The sequence below is a fragment of the Suillus discolor genome (genome assembly GCF_016758755.1).
Source record: "Suillus discolor strain FC423 chromosome Unknown F5147scaffold_74, whole genome shotgun sequence".
Classification (NCBI taxonomy): domain Eukaryota; kingdom Fungi; phylum Basidiomycota; class Agaricomycetes; order Boletales; family Suillaceae; genus Suillus; species Suillus discolor.
In genome coordinates this window covers 25,922-45,509 of record NW_024541321.1, presented here as the reverse complement: position 1 = coordinate 45,509, position 19,588 = coordinate 25,922, and the positions used below count along the sequence as shown (strand labels likewise).

General features: G+C 47.2%; 8 protein-coding genes across 8 annotated transcripts; 3 read left to right on the top strand and 5 right to left on the bottom strand.

Annotated features, from left to right (window-relative positions):
- Nucleotides 1–135: 135 nt before the first annotated feature.
- On the bottom strand, nucleotides 136–708 carry F5147DRAFT_840177 (uncharacterized protein; the record flags this gene model as incomplete). The annotated part of the gene is made up of 3 exons (XM_041444278.1): nucleotides 136–420; nucleotides 480–523; nucleotides 575–708. 3 exons carry the CDS (start codon nucleotides 706–708, stop codon nucleotides 164–166), a joined length of 435 nt encoding a protein of 144 aa, XP_041287850.1. The 3' UTR covers nucleotides 136–163.
- A 301-nt stretch (nucleotides 709–1,009) lies between these two features.
- On the top strand, nucleotides 1,010–2,313 carry F5147DRAFT_718189 (uncharacterized protein). Its single transcript, XM_041438691.1, has 2 exons — nucleotides 1,010–1,383; nucleotides 1,407–2,313. The coding sequence occupies exons 1-2, from the start codon at nucleotides 1,374–1,376 to the stop codon at nucleotides 1,844–1,846; spliced, it is 450 nt and encodes a 149-aa protein (XP_041287849.1). The 5' UTR covers nucleotides 1,010–1,373; the 3' UTR covers nucleotides 1,847–2,313.
- Nucleotides 2,314–2,453: 140 nt separating this feature from the next.
- On the bottom strand, nucleotides 2,454–4,082 carry F5147DRAFT_778647 (uncharacterized protein; the record flags this gene model as incomplete). The annotated part of the gene is made up of 15 exons (XM_041442157.1): nucleotides 2,454–2,634; nucleotides 2,689–2,714; nucleotides 2,767–2,807; nucleotides 2,862–2,972; nucleotides 3,025–3,108; nucleotides 3,156–3,213; nucleotides 3,266–3,342; nucleotides 3,396–3,428; nucleotides 3,490–3,514; nucleotides 3,567–3,573; nucleotides 3,643–3,743; nucleotides 3,797–3,829; nucleotides 3,886–3,905; nucleotides 3,961–3,970; nucleotides 4,032–4,082. The coding sequence occupies 15 exons, from the start codon at nucleotides 4,080–4,082 to the stop codon at nucleotides 2,454–2,456; spliced, it is 858 nt and encodes a 285-aa protein (XP_041287848.1).
- A 1,706-nt stretch (nucleotides 4,083–5,788) lies between these two features.
- On the bottom strand, nucleotides 5,789–7,127 carry F5147DRAFT_763719 (uncharacterized protein). The gene is made up of 5 exons (XM_041440656.1): nucleotides 6,966–7,127; nucleotides 6,888–6,905; nucleotides 6,682–6,829; nucleotides 6,418–6,630; nucleotides 5,789–6,359 (listed from the first exon to the last, which is right to left on the bottom strand). The coding sequence occupies exons 1-5, from the start codon at nucleotides 7,116–7,118 to the stop codon at nucleotides 6,040–6,042; spliced, it is 852 nt and encodes a 283-aa protein (XP_041287847.1). The 5' UTR covers nucleotides 7,119–7,127; the 3' UTR covers nucleotides 5,789–6,039.
- A 255-nt stretch (nucleotides 7,128–7,382) lies between these two features.
- Nucleotides 7,383–9,026, bottom strand: F5147DRAFT_718174 (DHH phosphoesterase). Its single transcript, XM_041438690.1, has 3 exons — nucleotides 8,786–9,026; nucleotides 7,550–8,727; nucleotides 7,383–7,486 (listed from the first exon to the last, which is right to left on the bottom strand). The coding sequence occupies exons 1-2, from the start codon at nucleotides 8,886–8,888 to the stop codon at nucleotides 7,559–7,561; spliced, it is 1,272 nt and encodes a 423-aa protein (XP_041287846.1). The 5' UTR covers nucleotides 8,889–9,026; the 3' UTR covers nucleotides 7,383–7,486; nucleotides 7,550–7,558.
- Nucleotides 9,027–9,073: 47 nt separating this feature from the next.
- F5147DRAFT_400018 (squalene epoxidase-domain-containing protein) lies at nucleotides 9,074–10,905 on the top strand. Its single transcript, XM_041429609.1, has 4 exons — nucleotides 9,074–9,850; nucleotides 9,898–10,358; nucleotides 10,415–10,664; nucleotides 10,716–10,905. The coding sequence occupies exons 1-4, from the start codon at nucleotides 9,137–9,139 to the stop codon at nucleotides 10,773–10,775; spliced, it is 1,485 nt and encodes a 494-aa protein (XP_041287845.1). The 5' UTR covers nucleotides 9,074–9,136; the 3' UTR covers nucleotides 10,776–10,905.
- F5147DRAFT_840172 (MFS polyamine transporter) lies at nucleotides 10,879–13,803 on the bottom strand. The gene is made up of 16 exons (XM_041444277.1): nucleotides 13,778–13,803; nucleotides 13,589–13,723; nucleotides 13,513–13,531; nucleotides 13,072–13,430; nucleotides 12,845–13,017; nucleotides 12,706–12,789; nucleotides 12,560–12,651; nucleotides 12,387–12,502; nucleotides 12,309–12,339; nucleotides 12,197–12,260; nucleotides 12,036–12,144; nucleotides 11,871–11,983; nucleotides 11,632–11,823; nucleotides 11,480–11,574; nucleotides 11,341–11,431; nucleotides 10,879–11,289 (listed from the first exon to the last, which is right to left on the bottom strand). The coding sequence occupies exons 2-16, from the start codon at nucleotides 13,666–13,668 to the stop codon at nucleotides 11,036–11,038; spliced, it is 1,872 nt and encodes a 623-aa protein (XP_041287844.1). The 5' UTR covers nucleotides 13,669–13,723; nucleotides 13,778–13,803; the 3' UTR covers nucleotides 10,879–11,035.
- Nucleotides 13,804–15,331: 1,528 nt separating this feature from the next.
- On the top strand, nucleotides 15,332–19,216 carry F5147DRAFT_718133 (uncharacterized protein). The gene is made up of 12 exons (XM_041438689.1): nucleotides 15,332–15,678; nucleotides 15,777–15,899; nucleotides 15,954–16,124; nucleotides 16,212–16,365; nucleotides 16,427–16,575; nucleotides 16,683–17,113; nucleotides 17,162–17,579; nucleotides 17,630–17,870; nucleotides 17,929–18,066; nucleotides 18,126–18,415; nucleotides 18,461–18,548; nucleotides 18,602–19,216. Exons 1-12 carry the CDS (start codon nucleotides 15,413–15,415, stop codon nucleotides 19,079–19,081), a joined length of 2,949 nt encoding a protein of 982 aa, XP_041287843.1. The 5' UTR covers nucleotides 15,332–15,412; the 3' UTR covers nucleotides 19,082–19,216.
- Nucleotides 19,217–19,588: the final 372 nt, after the last annotated feature.

Here is a 19,588-nt window from a genome sequence, read left to right as displayed (position 1 = left end):
AGGACTGATCGTCTGGACGTAATCGACTGTCATCCTCGAGATTGACCACCAGTACAAGCCAGTTCAAACACGCTGTCACATGAAGCCGGTTAATCTGCGCATCGTCGCATATCAACTGGGCTGATGTTACAAAGATACACAATAAAATTGGCACCGATGTTGATTAGCGTGCACGAGAGACGGTATCAGCAGACCCAAGTAGATTTACAGCAACGGTATTGCTCTCTTGAATACGTTTCAGGCGCTCATAAAGCACTTGTACCTCTCGGGCCGTGGTGTCAATCAGTTGCTGCTCTGTGAGAGGCACCGATGATGCACTCTGAGACTCAGGGGCGGGCGGCATAGGGTGTGCGCCCACACCAGTTTGTCGAAGGAATTCAGTAAGTGTGCGAAGTGCCTGCATGAGTGCAGCCAGCTCAGCTGAAAATTTGAAGCGTAACTTGCCAGCCACAATTATAAAAAAACATGAACGTACTTGCCTGTTGTATGTGCAAGACTATTTCCTGCTTGGTATGCGCTTTGTCTGACGAATCATTAAACATCATATAAGTATGAAGGGAGTAGGGAGACTTACATGCCGTGCAAGCAATTACGTGCCAGTGATTGAATCCTTACGACATGGTCGAGCGCTATTTGCACGTTCTGCTTTAGCACTTCTGGTGAATTTGGATCAGTATGGATGGAATCGTGCAGGGACGATTGTGACATGTAGACAGAAGCATTCTGAAAGCTAGATGGCGGGATAGATGATATGGACAGAGTGGAAGATTGACTGGGATTATTCATTTCGCTACTGTGCGTGATGGTTGCATTTAGACTTGTTATTCCCGCTATCATAGTACACACCCGTAAATAATCATGTTAACTTGAAACCATAATTCTCAGATATTCAACCAGTACTAGTATGATTTTATGCTAGCATTAATTGTCTTCCCGCCTCCTTGATTTAACGTCTCTAAATGTCTGTTCTCTGCCCACCGACTACACATGTTCCAGGATCGCGACTTTTTCCGTCGCCCAACTTCTCGATGCCTTGACTTATTTACAGTCACTTTACCATCCAGAAGTCCGTGGCTCGCGTCGCCAACGTGTGCAGGTACCTGTATCTAATGGAGAGCAAAATTACGCCTTCGCCTATGAAGATGATAGCGAACTCCAAGCTATCCGATCTGACGCATTCGAGCGCTCATATTCCACTCGCTGGCTTACCACTCTAATCGCACAGCTCGAGGTCTGGCAAGACTTATCGCACTCCGACGAAGTCTTATTGGATGATCTTGGGACGCCAGAGCCTACCTTGGCTTACACAGAGATACTCGTCCAACAAGCCGCGTCGCTGCTCGCGATTGGTGTCGGGGATCGCTGCTGCTGGAATGATCACCCGTAACTTTTTTTTGGTTCTATAGACGGGCAGAGACGAGTGGAAGCTCAGCTCACAGATATTCTGCTGGACAATAATGACTGCGGGAGTGTGGGAGTGCAGACATGGGGCGCGGCATGTGTCTTGGCAGAAATGGTTCTCGAAGATCCTGAGCGGTTTGGACTGGATTCTTCCTCTCACGGCCCTGAATCACGCAGGCTCAACGTCCTTGAGCTCGGAGCAGGAACAGGGTTGGTTAGCTTAGTGGTTATGAAATTACTGGATACATTGCCATCTTTCAACCATCGCGAGGTTCATGTGGTTGCGACCGATTTCCATCCTTCTGTGTTGGCCAACCTCAGGTCAAACGTTGACGCGAATGTCTCCTCCACGCACAATCAAATTACTTCAACCCATTCCATTACCACTCATTTCCTCGACTGGTCATCATTCTCTACTACTCCTCGACCGGATTGTCTTTCGTAGCCATTTGATGTGGTCCTTGGTGCAGAAGTGCGAAATCTATATCATTAATACTACTGCAAGTCTTACGATCCCGCCGTACAGGACTCACTCGACACTGCGGCAGAAGCTTAACAGGGTAAAAGACGATAGGTTATGGGATCCTCACTCGACACCATAAACCAGCAACACTTGAGATTGCTGTCGACGAGAAAGGAAAGTTGCTTGCCGCAACCCGCTATGCTCAAGGTCAGCTGCAGTGGTACATGCGAGGAAGCTGGGAGATGATGCATAAGTTGAGGGTGCTGAGAGCCTGAGAGGAGTGGCACATCGCATGCGTGCTAACGCCAACTTGGCGTCCATTCGATGCAGAGAAGTTCAGTATACTATTTGACGCGAAACTTACCATCTTCCAAGCGCAGAAGCACAGTTTACGACATTGCTCATATAACTAGGGTATACATTAAATAAAATTGAAGAATCGATAATAGTGAAACCAAAGACCGATCTAACATTGAAAATCCGTGCGGCATCTCGGGAAGTCGAGGTGTAACCAAACATCCGCCATAATTAGACAAGAGCAGACTCGGAAGCTTCTCATTTTAACAGAGGCCGATAGTTCCGCATTCACCTATATTCCCTGACCTCCACTGGTAGTACCTATCCCACCCATCGACGTTGATGAAGGTCGTAAATAGTTCGCAGTGTCTAACGTCGTTACTGAAATGGACGGTTCGTGGACATGTTCGTTGTTACGCCGAAGGCGGAATAGAATTCGTGATGCCAGGACGCTATGACTGACCAGCTGTAGCCTAGTGCAGTGGGTCCGAGATCAACTTGCAGTCAGAGTGCAGCCGGTGACGTACGAGTCAAACAAATTGCTATAGGCGATCTGCAGAACAGAAAATTAGCGAATCCTACAATTTGACAGACCAGACACGTACTGGAAGTGCAGCTCCGATGATAGCATTGGCGAGTGTGATGGCTTCCTTAAACGCGTCACTCGATAATATCTCGAGAGCCAATTATTTCCACGCACCGAGGATGCACAACATGTAAAACATGCCATCATGGTACAGCGTTACTATAATTCCGCTCTGAAGGTCTTTATAGTCACGGACCCTCTTATACACTGTAAGGATCAGCATCACTGCCATGTTATAGGTAAGAAGGCCAATAGATAGCTTTGGATAATTACTGACCGCTTTCAAACATCGCCAAGATCATGTATACTACTGCAGAGTTGCGTGTGCTCTCGAAATAACATCCTGCGGCAGAGGGCCCCTCTGATACTCATATTAGGACTTTCGTTCGTGAACACTAATGAACTCACCTCCTGGAATCAACACTGCAGGGTTGAGGTCTACAGCAATGGCGGCGGCGACTGACAACTATGCAATCATAAAAATCTATACTATCATTCCTGCTCTGCAAAACACGCACCACACTATAAACCAATAACCCGATCAGCAATCGTTTACTCTTTTGCCAGAATGCCCAGGTCCGAATAACCAGCAAGGCTGCCAAGGAAGTGAGATCCACTGCGCTCTCAGCATGCATGCAGAACGCGCACCTTCCGCAGAAACGATACTTATGACGTCAATGACTGGAATTCACATTGTTTAAGTTGCATGAACTTTTAAAAATGAACTGTTTGACAGACTCACTATATCCTTCCAGAGTAGCGGCACACTTTCCCCATACAATCAGCTTAGCGTATAAACTATTCGCCAGCTAAGCTTACCTGATCGCTGGCACGCAATGCGTCTAAGATATGCCCATCAGCAACGCACAAGATCAAGAGAATCGAAGTGGGTCACTCGCAATATGCAGTTATTCCAACACCCGCGAAAGGCAAATATCGGGAAATGATGAAGATAATACGAATTACGTCCCATGGTTTGAACCATGTCCATCGCACCTGTGGGGAGTGGTCAGAACAACATTCGCGAACAAACTGATATTTCCTCGAACCTCTTCGGAAAAAGTGATGCAATAATCAAATACCTGCAATGTCAAAAGAGCTTTGAGGTAGAAACACAAAAAATGTGTTTAATACTCACGAAGATTGCAAGACTGCCCACTAAAACAATAGTCAATGCTGTCGTTCAGTTTTTGAACGATCTGCCCACACTCACAATTGGCGTACTAAATCGGACATGATGTTAGCCTCGAGGATATCAGAGGAAAACAGCCCAAGTTTACTCACCTTGACCGTCTGCAACTTCGTCATGTCTGAGACAGATGGTAGGGCAGACATATCAGAATAATACGGTACTTAGAATGCGCCTGCCCGCAAGTCCTGAATGGAGCGATACAATTACTTAAGTACGATGCATTAGTATTAATTTAAGATGACCTTTAGGAAGTTGCTGGTTGGTCGAAAGTTGTCAACGGGTGAAAGAAACCTTGTCAAACAAGGTAACTACACAGCCAAAGCTTGCAGTGAGACTCATCAGAGATAGTGCCTGGTGAGTACGAGAGGCGCCATGTGCTACAATGAGAAACTGCTTGATGTGTCGAGGATTGCAATGACCGTAACTGCAAGCGATGTCTCTCCCACCGCGGGCAAAGTCTGGAAGGCCGGCCGAGACTCCTCAACAGTGATCATCCTGTTGCTAGATGGTTTACGCACCAGACAATTGGGCTACTTTCCGAGAGCCTTTGAACTAACTTGAGTTGGCCTAGCCGGTACCTCCGATTTGGGCTTCAGTTTGTTGGAAGAATCGCACAGCCACATACTTTGTTACTCGATCACTTTAGTCTATATCCCAAAAAAGGGTTGTTTAAAGTTTTTCCTTGCATCTCACTCCCACTGATGCCATACGTAACTCGCTCGTTCTCACATTTTCACACCACTTTCAAGTAAGTACTGTACGTACTACTAGCTAACTTTGTACTAACAGTTCGCAGGCTGGGCGCCATCGCTGATGATTGGGCACACTGCCTGTTCTCATCTATGCTCTTGAGACGCCGGTATAGTTCATTTCCGTCTCCTTACATCATCGTCTCATGGGGGCAAGTAATATATTTGAATATATCACACTATTCAGGCAACAAAATTTTTCTTGATCATCAGAGCATGACTCAAAGAGCTCACACCATGGGCCTGCATCCCATCAACGGCAGTGTGGTCGCATGGTGAAGCTCCACATGATCGGTGCAACTCATACGACATCAAGCCAGCTACATAACAGTTGGAACATCTTTGACGGATCACGCTGAGTTCTAGGTATTACTAGCATCCAATCGGTCGATACCCACTGTGCCGGCATGTACATCTGCTACGTATAACCTCACTTCCTGAGGTACTTTTTGATGCAATCCTGGAACACATCGCTTCGCCGACTGATTTTCAGCGCCTCAAGTAATATTTCCCATGTTTCATTTAAATCAGAAACCCCCCAATCATGCACTTTGGTTCATTCGAGAGCTTCTGATCATGAAACTATTGTTTTATCGACAACAGTCGATACGATCGATCAAGATTCTCATTTCTGACAATATACCCACTTTCTTCTTTGAGCCTTCGGCGTTGTGTCCGGTAGTCTTGCTATCCCTCGAGCCTGAAATCCTGTTTCTCTCCGCTGACCTAATACAATTCTGCGGTTTTCTGTTATGCCCCCTTCCGTCGCATTGCCTTTGACTCGTGCCGTTGTTGTTCTGCGCCAAACGTTCATTCATCTAAGTGTCCAGAAGCTCTTACCACCAGTACACCGTTCTTTCTATCCATGGCTGACTCCGAGTTTCTGTGTCAGAAATGCCAGAGCTTCCGTGCCACTTTCCAGGAAAAATCCGAGCGGGTGAGCCTTCGATGGGTCTACTCAAAATCTCAGTGCAATTTTTGGCACCCAACCGGTCGTGTTCGAGTCAGGAATACAGCCTGATTGTGATGTGAAATATTTGGACGTGCCATGGAGAAGCTGGACAACAATCAGAGTGATTTGAATACTAATTTCGATGAGATGACATCCCAAGGCGGCTCTAGCAGAGATCTAGTTACAAACGAAAGGGGTATATATACATGACAATACAGATGGGATGGGGCAAAGGACTCTAGACAGTGGTATGGCAGCCGAGGAAAGAGGATTGTGCGTCGATTGTGGGATAGGCGATGGATCATGGATATATAATTACAAAATTCAAACTCGGAGGAACAGCCATGTAACGAAAGGGGAATGATGTTTTGGTTTTCATGAAATACAACGTGGTAGCAATCAGTCCAGCATAAACAGATCGTCGAGCGATGATTGATTATCGGGGACAACCTCGCAGCATATGGCTTCTGTTCGAACGAATGGCCTTTGAAGGCAAGGAGCCTCCCAATCTTCATCTTCGACCGATGATTGATTCTCGGGGACAACCTCGCAGCGTATGGCTTTTGTTCGAACGAACGGCCTTCGGAGGCGAGGAGCCTCCCAGTTGTTGCTCGGAAGGTACTGCCGAGAAACTGGTGGGGGCGTATTCGCAGCTGGTGACTTCACATAACGTGAGAGCTGGTGGATTCTCTGCTTTTTTTTCGCCAAAGCATCCGGTGCTGAAAAATATTGGTCAATCTAGGTCCCCTGAACACCTATCGCAGCAGCTTCACGTACGTAACATAGCGTCCGACGCCGCATATGATTTCTGTGGCGACAAGGCAATAGCAGCATGCGCATGTGCTGCAGTCTGGATGACGGTTTCACAAGGGGTTGGTGCGTCATTTGGCACTAGTAACTCCTCGATGCCCAGTTGGGCACGAGTGTCAACTCCCCCGAACCGTATAGTGAAATTAGTCTTTAGAACAGACAAGAGAGAAGCAATTCGATCTGTACGAACGGTGAATAAGGAAATCCAACGAAATAACGACTGATGCTTACCCCCAATGTCAGCAGGGAACGCGGGCCTGCGGTGTCTGATCCAAAGAAGAAATTTGAAGTACGCCGACTTGTACGGCAAAAGTTCCTCTGAACAAATAACGAAGAGGTACAGGGCCACTCCCTCGCGTCTCAATGTCATGCGTGCACCCTTAAATACCGAGTACATTAATATCGGAAGAGTTTGCGAAATTTCAAATTATACTTACTTCAGTGAGAGCGATGATCTGCACGGGAAAATAATCGTCAGTTGACTATAAAAGATGATTTAATTGTGAGGGCAAGACCTTTCGACTGTAGTGCTGCAATTCGTGATCTCCCAAGCAACTGAATTTCATAAGGTCGTTGATACCGTCGAGAAAACGGCTTAGAGAGCCCAGACGTTCAGCCAAATCATTGACAACTGCTGGACAATCGAGTGCAGGGATATCGTTATTCATGATGTGAGGTGTGAACAGTTCGAAAGATGGTAAGAGGTAGAACGAAGAGAAGCGCTGACAACACGGAATATAAAGTTGTTGTTTACCTGGGTGACAAACACACGCTTGCCACAGGTCATAGAAGTAAAAAATGTGGATGTTGTGGAGAGTGGAGAGTGGGCTGCCGATTGTGAGCTCTAGCCTGCATGAACCACAATTTTAATGAGGATCCTGTGCGAAGGAAGGGCTCCAAGGGTTTACCACGCTTGAATGCGTAGTTGGCTATGCAAGCTTGTCGTAAACGAGGGAGCAAAGGTTCTAATTGCTTATGGAAAAACGCAAGGACAATCTGAGAGTGATCGTTAAATTTGCATGGCTTCATTGCGTGTCTTTATACATATGCATCGGATATATCAGGTATGAGAGAGTTTTAAACTGTGTCAAACAATCACCTCATGAGTTCATAGCCCTTCCATAAGTCCTCGGAGAATGGGGGCAGTCTGCTTCCTTGTCGCCTTCGCGTTACCCTGCTTGTATGCCCTCACAACAAATGAATCCCCGAATTGCGCTTCATCGGCCGTCACTTCTTCAGCATCATCGTCCTCAGATTCATCAGCCGTGTCGGCGTTGCCCACGAACTTTGGGAAATCAAGCCTTTTCAGTTTAAGCTCTTCGCTTGATTCGAGACCTTGCAAAAGTTTCTCTGCGATGCCTTCATCTGCCTTGACTATCCAAAGTTGCTCCCGCCTTTTCTTGCCTTTCTTGTTCCGAAAAGTAGTGAGTATCCCGAGAACGCTAAGATCTCTTTCGTCGAGCCAATCTTGAATTTCTTTTATAGGATAACTCGATGATGTAAAGAATGCGGAGAGGCGACGTGGAACAGTGGCAAGACCCACTCTCATCATATTGAAAGATTGGGTCGCATTATCGGATGCAGGCCTGCTGAATACGTACTCTTTGTAGTCTCTCCGCAGCAAGTCCCGCGTGCTGAGATGGGATACAGAGAGTTTCTTCTCTTCTAACGTCGCGGACAGAGACTGGACGGAAGGGAGGTGGATGATTGTTTGGTTATCTGATGATGCGGAGACTTCTTCCTTGTGTGACAGAAGGGAATTCGGAATTAAAAACGCAGCTGCCTCCCTGTCAACATCCAGAGCTTTTCCTCCCTCTTTCAGGCCGTGAGTGTCGATTAAAATAGCACTTAGCAAGAGGGTGGAAATTTCTGGGGGTATGGAAAGGTTGGAAGACGATTGATACAATCTTGTAACAAGAGACGAGCAACTTCCAGCCGGTTCGACTATCCTGGGATCAGTTGTACTAGTATCCTTGTATTGTCCTTCATCTTCGTGATGATCTATCACTGCAACAACTCTGGCTGTCGGAGATGCGTATTTGATGTCAAGGATGTTATGATCCACAAGTGCAAACTGGGACACTTGTGATGGAATAGGATCACCAGAGCAATAAAGTTCTTCAAAAGGGTGGTTGATCCCAGCGAGACCAAGGGCGTGCAAATTCTCTGCTCTAAGGTCAAAATCCTCTCTAGGTGTAGTTATGTATGCGATCGCTTTTCCGCTCTTGTTGGAGCGCAACCAGGCATATCCGAGTGCACTAGCGAGAGAATCGAGATCTATATAGTGCAAGACAACGGTAAGGACTAAGACCGAGCGAAACACGGTTGAGCATACCACCCGCTTCATTTCCCATTACCACTGTCCATCCTTCCCCATTATCAGCTAGAAATTCCGCTTTCCGGGACTTCAGGTATGTTGACAAGTTGAACGTAGACATTGAAGTTTGCCGCAGAGGTTTAGCGGGGAATCTGAGGTTTAGACTTGCTAATGAAGTGGAAGTAATTTTTATAAGTCGGGGTAATAGTTGGCAAGCGACCACGAAAGCCCATAAGACCGCCAGGTAAGAATATCTGGTAAAGATCATACGACTCGTCGGAGTGTCAAATCCTATACGTGTGATGCAGCGAGGCGGCGTTTGAGTGCTTGCTACTTATTTTTGCAAACTAATCTTTACTACCCGTGTTGATGTCCTTGCAGTACGATGTACTTATTGTCGGTGCTGGCATCGCTGGCTCTGCTCTTGCCCACGCACTGTCGCAGTCCTCAGCTTCGCAACGTCGTATTGCACTCCTCGAGCGGAGCCTTGCCCAACCTGACCGTATAGTCGGCGAGCTGCTCCAACCTGCTGGTGTCGCCTTCCTCGACAAGCTTGGCTTACAGGGCGCATTAGAAGGTATAGACGCGATACCAGTACACGGATACGCGGTCGTTCACGATGGTCGCATTGTTCATATTCCATACCCTGATGGACGAGAAGGACGGAGTTTCCATCATGGACTATTCGTGCAAGGACTAAGGGAACACGCAAAGCGCGCAAAAGGCGTGGATGTCATCGAAGCAACCGTAAACGAACTGGTGGAAGAGGAAGGAAGGGTCGTCGGTGTAAAAGCTACGCGTTCTGGCTGCAAGGAGAGGGAGGTTTTCCGTGCAGACCTAACAATTATTGCAGATGGGTGCTTCTCGAACTTCCGTAGCACCGTACAAGGTCCATCTGCACGTCCTTCAAGTACGAAGTCGCATTTCTGTGGTGCGATACTCAAGGATGCACGGTTACCGATGTCACAGCACGGCACTGTCGCGCTCGTACGTGGCCACGGACCCGTTTTGCTATACCAAATATCGGAACACGATACCCGCATACTCGTAGATGTCAAAGGTCCACTGCCATCCGACTTAAAGGTTCGCTTCTTGCCGCTCATAGTTTGCATGCGCTCAAGACCCCCCAGAAACATATCATCACCGAAGTAATGCCTTCCCTCCCTAATCAACTACATGAGCCGATCCGTGCTGCTCTTTCTGCTGATCGTGTTCGCCGCATGCCCAATTCATTCCTACCGCCTGCCCCTCAGACGCACAAACGCGGTGCTATCCTTCTTGGGGACGCCTGGAACATGCGTCATCCGCTAACAGGCGGTGGTATGACCGTTGCACTGTCCGACGTATACATACTTTCCCAGCACCTCGATACAGTAAACGACCTACTTGACTGGAGCCAGATGAAGGACGTTCTCAACAAATGGTGGTGGGAACGCAAAGGGCTGGCTGCGACTATCAATATTATGAGCGTCGCCCTTTATGACGTGTTTGGAGCTGATGGCGAGTGTTTGACTGTCTTCCAAGACGGATGTTTCAAGTATTTCGAAAGGGGAGGGGAATCTGTCCGTGGTCCAGTATCATTGCTGAGTGGGTGAGTGATTTTCCAATCACGATTGCCGTATTTTCCGTGTTGACCAACCGACCTAGAATTGCACCTTCAACCTCACTCCTTGCATATCACTTCTTCTATGTGGCGTTGTATTCTATATGGTCGCTCTTTGCACATCCTCGACGCATGCGTGCGCCTCGCACAAATAGCAAGTCGCATATGAATGACACTCCCAATATGACTGGGAATGGTGAAGTGCACACTGACGAAAAAAATTCGGACATGCATATCATGCAAATCCCTTCAATACTAGATTACCCTCGACTATTCTGGCTGAGCTGTAGAGTCGTAAGTTCTACTACGTGATCTTTAGTTATCCCGACTGACATTTTTGTGTAGTTATGGACGGCAATTGCAATTTTTGGACCCCTACTATGGACAGAGATCCGCTGGTGGTGAGCTTATTAGTTAGACTTGAACAATTCAGGACACCTATATTTTGGAGTTATCGTACATGCATGTGGCACCTAATCATGTGGAGGTTCAGCTGTGAATAGTATTCTGGTGTGTTTATGGCCTGTTCTGATATCCTACACGAGTCTGTTGTCAATCTAGAAACCTGGCGAACGTGTAGTGTACAGTGTACAACTACTGCCCGCAAGGTTCATAACTCGTGCGCCATGCCCCATTTCGGTTGCTCCACAATTCATCTAGAGTTATCAATGCGCATGTCGACTGTTGTTCCGTATCCGCTCCCCGTAATACCAAAATATCCAGGGCCTGCAGGTATTACTATCGAGGGTGACAACGAAAGGATAAAGGAGGAAGACATACGCGGGACAGCCTAAGACGATTGCCGCAACTGCCAGGATAGTATTGCCCTTCCCGAACCCGAGTGCGTCATACATTGCTGGAGCGAACAAGGGAAATCCAAAACCTGCCAGTGACCTCAAAAAGGCGACAGCAGCAATTGCTGAGTGTGAATCATTTGAGATGAGTTACATGGGAACCAGATCATACGTACCGGAAGCGGCATGAAGCTGAAAGCATTCAAGGATGTAGGTCTGAATACACTGGAAACTCAGAATGATACCTGCTCCCACAAGTGCCATACCCTCTCGAAACCATCAGTAGAGAAATAATGATAGGAGAATAAAACCAACAATATCTACAGCTATCCAATGAGTATGGGCTTCAGAGGTCCAGCCTACGATCAAGCACCCTATTGGAAGTAGCAGAGATCCGGGAACCATAGCAGCTGATAGTAAATCGAGTGAGCACTCAAGAAAGGGGACACTAGAATAACACAACGAACGCAATCTGAATTCCGGCTTTGCAACTCCGCCGTTTTTATTCTTGAGATGAATGTAAACCATGTTCGTCGTTTTTGCATTTAATTGGCACGCCCCAACCAATCCTATGCCAAGCGAAATGTAATGAAGGCCGGCGATTCCCGGCGACTCCTGATATACACCCTGAAAGATCGATGGTATCGTCGTCAAAAAGACTGAGAGGCTAGGTGAGATCAGGTCCGTCGAAGAATAGATGACTTGCGATACAGTAACCCGTACAGATACGCCATGTAAATGCCGAGGAGCTGCACTATTGGCTCATGGACAAAGAGTACAAAAGGGCGACTGAGCGATTTGGCCATGATGGTCTGCCAGCTATATAAACCATCGTTACCTTGTAAGTTACATGGATTGTGATAGAACTTACGAGCGATCTTGACTGAAAACGGTGCAGACTGCTCGTTGCGGCGCTTTTTCGGCATCCATCGATCTGCGAATTCGATCTGCCTTCCTTTCCAATAAGATGGGTTCGTAAGCTGAGCAGTATCAATAAGGATGAGGATGAAGAGCGACTAGTCAGTGACCCACTCTCTTGAAGTATAAACAATGCAATGATATGAATGACTACATCCACAATGGACGTAGACCAAAACTATCAGAAAAATGAGAATAATCCTGCATTGGTGAAGGCATCACATACCACCCATCTCCAGGTCGAGAGTTCAGCGATCCTGGTGAGGATTTAGATATCGCCATTAAAGTTGGAATAGCCACAAACCAGGCACCTGTGATAGGCCCCACAACAGGTCCCAATAACGGAGCTAAGGCGACAAGAGCAACGGCTTGCCCCCTCTCTTCTGGCACCCAGCAGTCCCCAAGGAAGCCGGCGCCAATCTGAAGAGGTCAGCCATTCAGATCAAACATGTTCTCTTCAACAAATGTAAGCTTTACCGACAAAACCGCGCTGCCTCCGATGCCGGCAAGAAATCGGAAGGCAAGAAGCTGGGATTCTGACTGTGCAAATCCACATCCAATATTCCATGCTGCCAATTCATTTCAAGAGTGGGAATGAAAATAAATTTATGAAGACCACATACCGAGATACCATAGATTTGACAATTGCAAAACACGCCATCGTCCGTAAATTTCACTCAATGGACCCAGAAACAATGGACCCATCGCTGGTACGTAATTTGGTTGATCAGTGGGGTACCTAGCATCCGACATTTCGCTCACCAAACCCAAGCACAAAGATGGATGTTGTGAGGGCAAGTACAACATTGTTGTTGATCCCGAAGGCAGAAGCCACTTGGTCGATAGCGGGCGTGACCATAGAGGAAGACACTGGACTAATGAAACTAAATGCTGATACGATTAGTGTCGCTGCCCATTTGTGTCTATAACTCCAACTGTGCAAGAACTATAAGCCTGATAGCCATTCTGCTCTGCATGCGCAAACATACTTTTTAGGATTTTGAGGGTCATCTGGGCTGTCCCAGTCAACAATCAGAATATCTGTACCATTCGTTGCCGCAAGCAGCTCGCTGCTATGCGGCTTCTGAGAATAACTCTGTTCTGGAATTTGATGGACTGAGTTTAGCGCACGCTCCCCTTGTAACGTCAGTGTGGAAGACACAGAGTGTAGTATGCCATGCCGCCCGTCAGTCACAATCTGATGGACTGAGTTTGGCGCATGATTGCCTTGTAATGTTGGTGTGGAAGACACCGAGTGCAGTATCCGCCGGTCCCGGTCAGGCACGGACATAGGGGTGTTGTTTGTGGCGGACATATGCGAATGACATCTGTATGATCCCTTCCTTTCCTGCTTATAAGTAAACGTAGGAGTTGGTTAATATAGACCAGTACGATGTCGCTCGCTATAAGGCGCAGTTGAATACACAGACCTTAGTCGTTACTGTGATGCTTACCTTGAATCAGCATGTGCTCAAATCCGATGTCATGCATTAGTTTGACACATACCAGTTTACTGTAAGGTCACCGATGCCGTCGGGCGACACTGTTAACCGATAACGGAATATCATACAGTCTTGAAACACCATCACTCCTTGATCAACATGAAATGCATCTCACGCATTCAATACGCCCACTGTGACACTGGAAGGATGATGTTATCACCACATGTGCAGGTAGTTTATTTGCTTCACTTACTAAATGGTACTACACGAGACGGTGGCGGATGGAGGACGAGTGAATTTTCATCGACAAAATAATTATCGCTTACCGAAGCCCATTGACTCAGAATGTAGTCATCTCGGTTGGAACTTGAAAAGGCTATGGTGATAAGCAACAATGATATTCCGCTCGTTCAGTTTGGTTATGAAAGAAAGATTAAGACTGCGAATGGGTCTATTAGGCTCCGCCTTAGTATCCGACTAGTCACTACGTGAAACTATCCGTTCGTGCTCGTATGGTGCAGAGATATCGATCTTGGCGGCCGACATGATTGTGATACACGATGTTTCGGCCTGTGTTTGACACTTCAGGCTCCAAATAGGACCGCTGTAGAGAGATACAGCTTGCGTCCACCGTCAAGAGACAGACTTGAATCACTTTATGCAGATCAACATGCAGAGATATATTCAGCAGGTGAGATGAGATACACATGAGTTCCGAAAATGATACAGGTCTGTGCGGGGACGAATCTGATATCCTAAGATGACAACGTACCTAGCAAAGTGCTGTCGAGCAGGCTCGCGACACGAGGTAATTGTGACTCTCAGTGCTTTGTGGCGTGCCTTTTATTTTAACAGGTGTACCATCGGCACATGCCAGGCTAGTTTTGGATATTCAAACATGGAGCCTATGGCAAGCGCAGCGCCTTTCAGAACAGGTTATACAAGCAAAATGAATAGAAACGTACCATTCAGAATGGTCACAAGCACATCCCAGAAGGTGGGAGACAGGCGGGAAAAGTTTGAGCGTCATAACTATCATTATAGAGGCGTTGCGTCATGCTGAGTTTGGGAGAGAGTCACGGTGGTCCAGGGATTGACGACATGGTTCGTGTTATCCTTGTACTGAGCATATGCATCAGCCATCGCAGCTTCGATGATATATGAATACGTCTGCCTTGCTGATGGAGTGGAGATGTATGCGCGTCGTCCCTCGTATATCGAACATGAAGAAGGATCTATACTTTTGTCCAAGTTTTCCATTTAGAGGTATACTGGGTGTCTCTCTTTAGATTCATACGTCCAGATATACAAAAAAAAACGTACCACAATGCAACGAAAGCAGCTAGTATGCCAGAGGTGCCATCTCTGTATTTTCTTCTCGAGACTATCAACGGTTGTAAGTTGAGCAATATTGCTAGGTGTGAGAAATAACAAAGTACTTTGCAAATATACCATCCACACTCTTTCCGCTGTCGAGCACGCTCGGTACGCGCGTTAATGCGAAGGTGTATTGACCTATGCCGTCGAAACCCAGTGTAGTAGGGCTACCGGCTAATGGTGAGCGGATATTTGTCGAATTACTTAAACGATAAACAAGACACAGTGAAAGGGTTCAACGTTCAAAACTGACGGAGAAGGACGAGTCGGTCAAGAGCAAATCGAGGAGATAGTAATGACCCGAGTGCTCCGACATCCGCCGTGTGCCCGGTACTACTTACAAGCACTGGCAGAGAACGCGTTGATTCATCACGTGAGTAGCATTATCGGAAAAACAGTACGTGGATGTTCCCCGATACTTATCCGAGTCCTGGCTAGTAACTGCTAGCTAGCTTCAGATCACATCTAGCCTACTGTACGCAAATAGTTTGAATTCAATCCTGTTGCCATAATGCCGATACTCCTGCCGTTCCACAAATCAATACTTGAGGAGATTCACGACCCTGCAACTTCAGACTTGCTCATCCTTGCCCGTGGACTTGGACTTCGTCGTACCATATGCACACTCATGCAAATATACGACTCAAAGCAAAGCCTTATTTTGCTCTTGAACGCTTCACCGGAAGAGGAGATTGCCATTGGGGATGAACTGGGTATCATGGGGTGCAGGCGGCCTGGATTGCGGATTGTGGGTTATGAAATGGGAAAGCGGGATAGGTAAGTTATTCATGCTTATGGTAAAAAACGATCACTTTGAGAACGATTCGTAACTATTTGCGTCATTCTTCTGCAGCATATTAACACAACGCTCGCAGACAGGACCTCTACAAGAATGGCGGCCTCATTTCTGTCACCTCCCGCATTCTTATCGTTGACATGCTGCAATCCGACATTCCAACAGAGCTCATAACGGGTTTAATTGTTTTACATGCTGAAAAGTGCGTGACAGCCTTTCTGCGTTGTGTTCGGTGTTGAATCGATGTACTACCTAGGGTCACTGCCCTCTCCCTTGAAGCATTCATTGTTCGGCTGTACCGAGAAAAGAATAAGGCTGGCTTTCTCAAAGCATTCTCGGACCAGCCTGAGCATATCACCAGTGGCATGTCTCCGCTGAAGAACATCATGAAGGAGCTTCAATTAAGACGCGTTCATATATATCCACGGTGGGTGACCTCCTTCCTCACTGATGTTCGTATTTTTTGCCTTCTAGTGCTCTTATTTCCGTCTTTCTCATCTGTTTTTCGCTTTAGATTTCACGAAGACGTCAAGAACACCCTCGAAACGCGTAAAGCAGATGTCATCGAATTGTATCAGCGTCTTACAGAGCCTATGGAGGCAATTCACCATGCGATAGTTCAATGTATGACTATCACACTTTCCGAGCTCAAGAGATCCAATAAGACAGTAAGAATCTTTGAGCTTCCTTATTATCCCCTGAACGGATCCTCATTCATTCATCCCACAGCTTGAACTTGATGATCTCAATGTAGAGTCTGCATACTTCCGTTCCTTTGACGCAGTGGTCCGCAGGCAATTAGACCCCGTATGGCACAAGGTCGGTCCACGGACGAAGCAACTCGTGGGTGACCTCGCGACGCTCAGACGTCTATTAACGTATGTTTTCTACTCTTATAATTGTACACTTTGTCTCTGCTATCTACTATATTTCATGTGTTATGCTGTCCATTTTATACCGCTACTAATCTGGGCTCTCCATCAAGGTACCTATTGTCCTATGACGCGCTCGCTTTTCACGCATACCTTGAAACTCTCGTAGCCTCAAATACCACAACCGTAACTGGCGCAGCTAAACAACATCAGTCCCCTTGGATGCTCACTGATGCGGCTAATATCATTTTTAGCACCGCGAAACGACGGTGTTATGTCCTTACTGCTCCAAAACCTACATCTTCGGTTCCTGAGAGGCAAGTGATTGACGTTGACGATGAAGACGCATGGGCTGCACTTGATGAGGCCCATGGGTTAATAGGAAGCAATAGTAGAGATAATGGGAAGAAGAAGGAAGAGAAGAAACCATGGGTTCCGGATAATATGTCTCCAGTGCTCGAAGAGCTTCCGAAGTGGGATCTCCTTGCAGATGTACTTCAAGAAATCGAGGAAGAGCTAATGAAACAGGAGGCAGTGTCGACTCGTGAGTCCCATTGACCGAAAAACAATTTTCTTGCTTGACGCGCGTCAGGTCCGCCAACTCGCGGGACCAATACGGTACTTGTCATGACCTCCTCTCCACGTTCTTCCACTCTTGTGAGCGAGTTCCTGGGGGAGATGGACGGTACTGCTCCGAAAGGCTCTCGTGGACGATCCATGATGGAGCGCAAATTACGGACATACCTGTATTGGAAAGGCCAGAACGCCAGACAAAAACAACCAAGGTACCAACAACCACCTCGGTTCTCTGCCCCGCAATCAAAGTCATCATCGCAACCTGAGGGCGAGATTAGTGAAGCTTTGAAGAGGAAAGACAAGACGAGACAAGAGCGAAGTGCGAATCGGAGAAGGGTGCGTGGCGGTGCACCGATGACTGTTGCACCAAGTAAGCCAGCAGTTGTCGATCCAAAAGTGGAGTCGAGAGACGATGGAGATGATATCGCAGCCTTGTGCGTCAGGATGCTTGTAATTGTGCATTCCTCACTAAGATTGGATTCAGTCTTGCAAGTCAACCTTCAGACCTCCTTGTTTCCTCCGATGCAGACGCTCTCCTCCTTGAAACGCTTCTGTCAAGCGAAGCAGAAATAGACTTTGACACGCACTACGGCTTGCTTGCGCCCTCGCAGACGGTTGTTGTGCGAGCATATACTGATGACACGGACGACCAGATTCTCGCAGAACTGCAGCCGAGATTTATTGTGATGTTTGAACCCAACCTAGATTTCGTGAGGCGCATCGAGGTTAGTCTTTCATCTGAGAGATGTTGACATCCTTGAGTTTGATGCGGCAACTTGATAGGTGTACAGAAACTCTAACCCTGGTATGGGCGTCCGTGTATATTTCATGGTTTACCAACTCTGTTGCGAGGAGCACAAGTACCTTGCTGGACTGAGACGCGAGAAGGAATCTTTCGAGAAGTTGATCAAGGAACGCGGAGTACGTCGCTTTGTTTCACTATCTTGCGCGTGGTGCAAGTCGTTCATTACCATGTCTAGTCTATGCTCCTGCCGATCTTCGAGGACAAACACGCTGGGAAAAGTGATGCAGTCATTAAAACAATCAGCACCCGTCTCGCAGGCGGAAGGAAAGAGCTGAGTACTATGCCATCGCAGGTAATCGTCGACATGCGTGAATTCCGTTCCACACTACCTTCGCTTCTTCACGCATCTGGCCTACTCGTTATTCCGGCGACGCTGACTGTCGGAGATTACATCCTCACGCCGGATATCTGCGTCGAGAGGAAGAGCATACCTGATTTAGTTGCGAGCTTCAATAGCGGTCGATTGTAAGTCTCTCGGATTCGTGCTTCTTTATCGCTGACGAGTTGCAGGTACACGCAATGCGAGCTGATGTCGGTGCACTATAAGCAGCCCGTATTACTCATCGAGTTCGAGGAGAACAAATCGTTCTCACTTGAGGTACATCTCACACGACAGATCTCCAAAGATCTAGTGTCTCACCTCTCTTTCAGACGGTAGCGGAATCAGCAAAGTCGTATGCCAAGCCCACAAGCAAATATCCCGCGAAGAAATCAACAGGTCCAACAGATTCTGATCGCGCTCCTCCTTCTATCCAATCCAAACTTGTTCTCCTCATGCTCCACTTCCCTCGTGTTCGAATCATTTGGTCGTCGTCACCCTATGGTACAGCAGATATATTCAACGACCTCAAAGCTAACGCCTTCGAGCCGGACCCTAACCGCGCGATTGCAATCGGCGCCGAGGAAGACACAGAAGCGGGCGCAGGTATCAACGCTGCTGCAGAGGAGCTGCTCCGGTGTCTACCAGGAGTGACAGCGAAGAATGTTCAATATGTGATGAACAAGGTGGGGAGTGTCAGGGAATTGTGCGAGCTGGACAGAAAGGGCGTGCAGGGTATTTTGGGTGTTGAACCGGGGAATGCGTGTTATGACTTTATGCATCGGGGAGAGAGGAAGACAGGCGGTTTATGACCTTCGTTTGTGTTAGAAGGCAAGGTACTCGTCGAAATGTTGGATTAAAATCGTACATGATTTAGAAAACATGAAGGCGAGGATGTAGAACTGTTAGTCGGTCTTGTTCACGGCTGCTCTGTAAAAATATAACGTTGAAACGAAACATGGGCACGCGTTGAGAGATTTGAACACTTCGTCGTTATGTATGCGATTTACAAACTCAGACCCCGTGCCAAGTCAACAAGTAGCGCTGATATATAAACGGTTAATGAAGCACAGTCGAATTACCAAGTACACGAGATACGTCAAGAATGTCCATTGGGTATCGACATGCCAGCTGGCATGTACAATAATATAAATATATCATACGAGAAAATAAAAACGAATTCTCCTGCTCCCGGCTCTCCACATCTTTTGATCAAATTCGGCGCATCTCGTGCTACACACTATTGCTAGTTTGCACATGCACGCGCTCCTGGAAAGCAATTGAACTCATGCCTGTTGCCGCATAGGACTCAGCCTCGA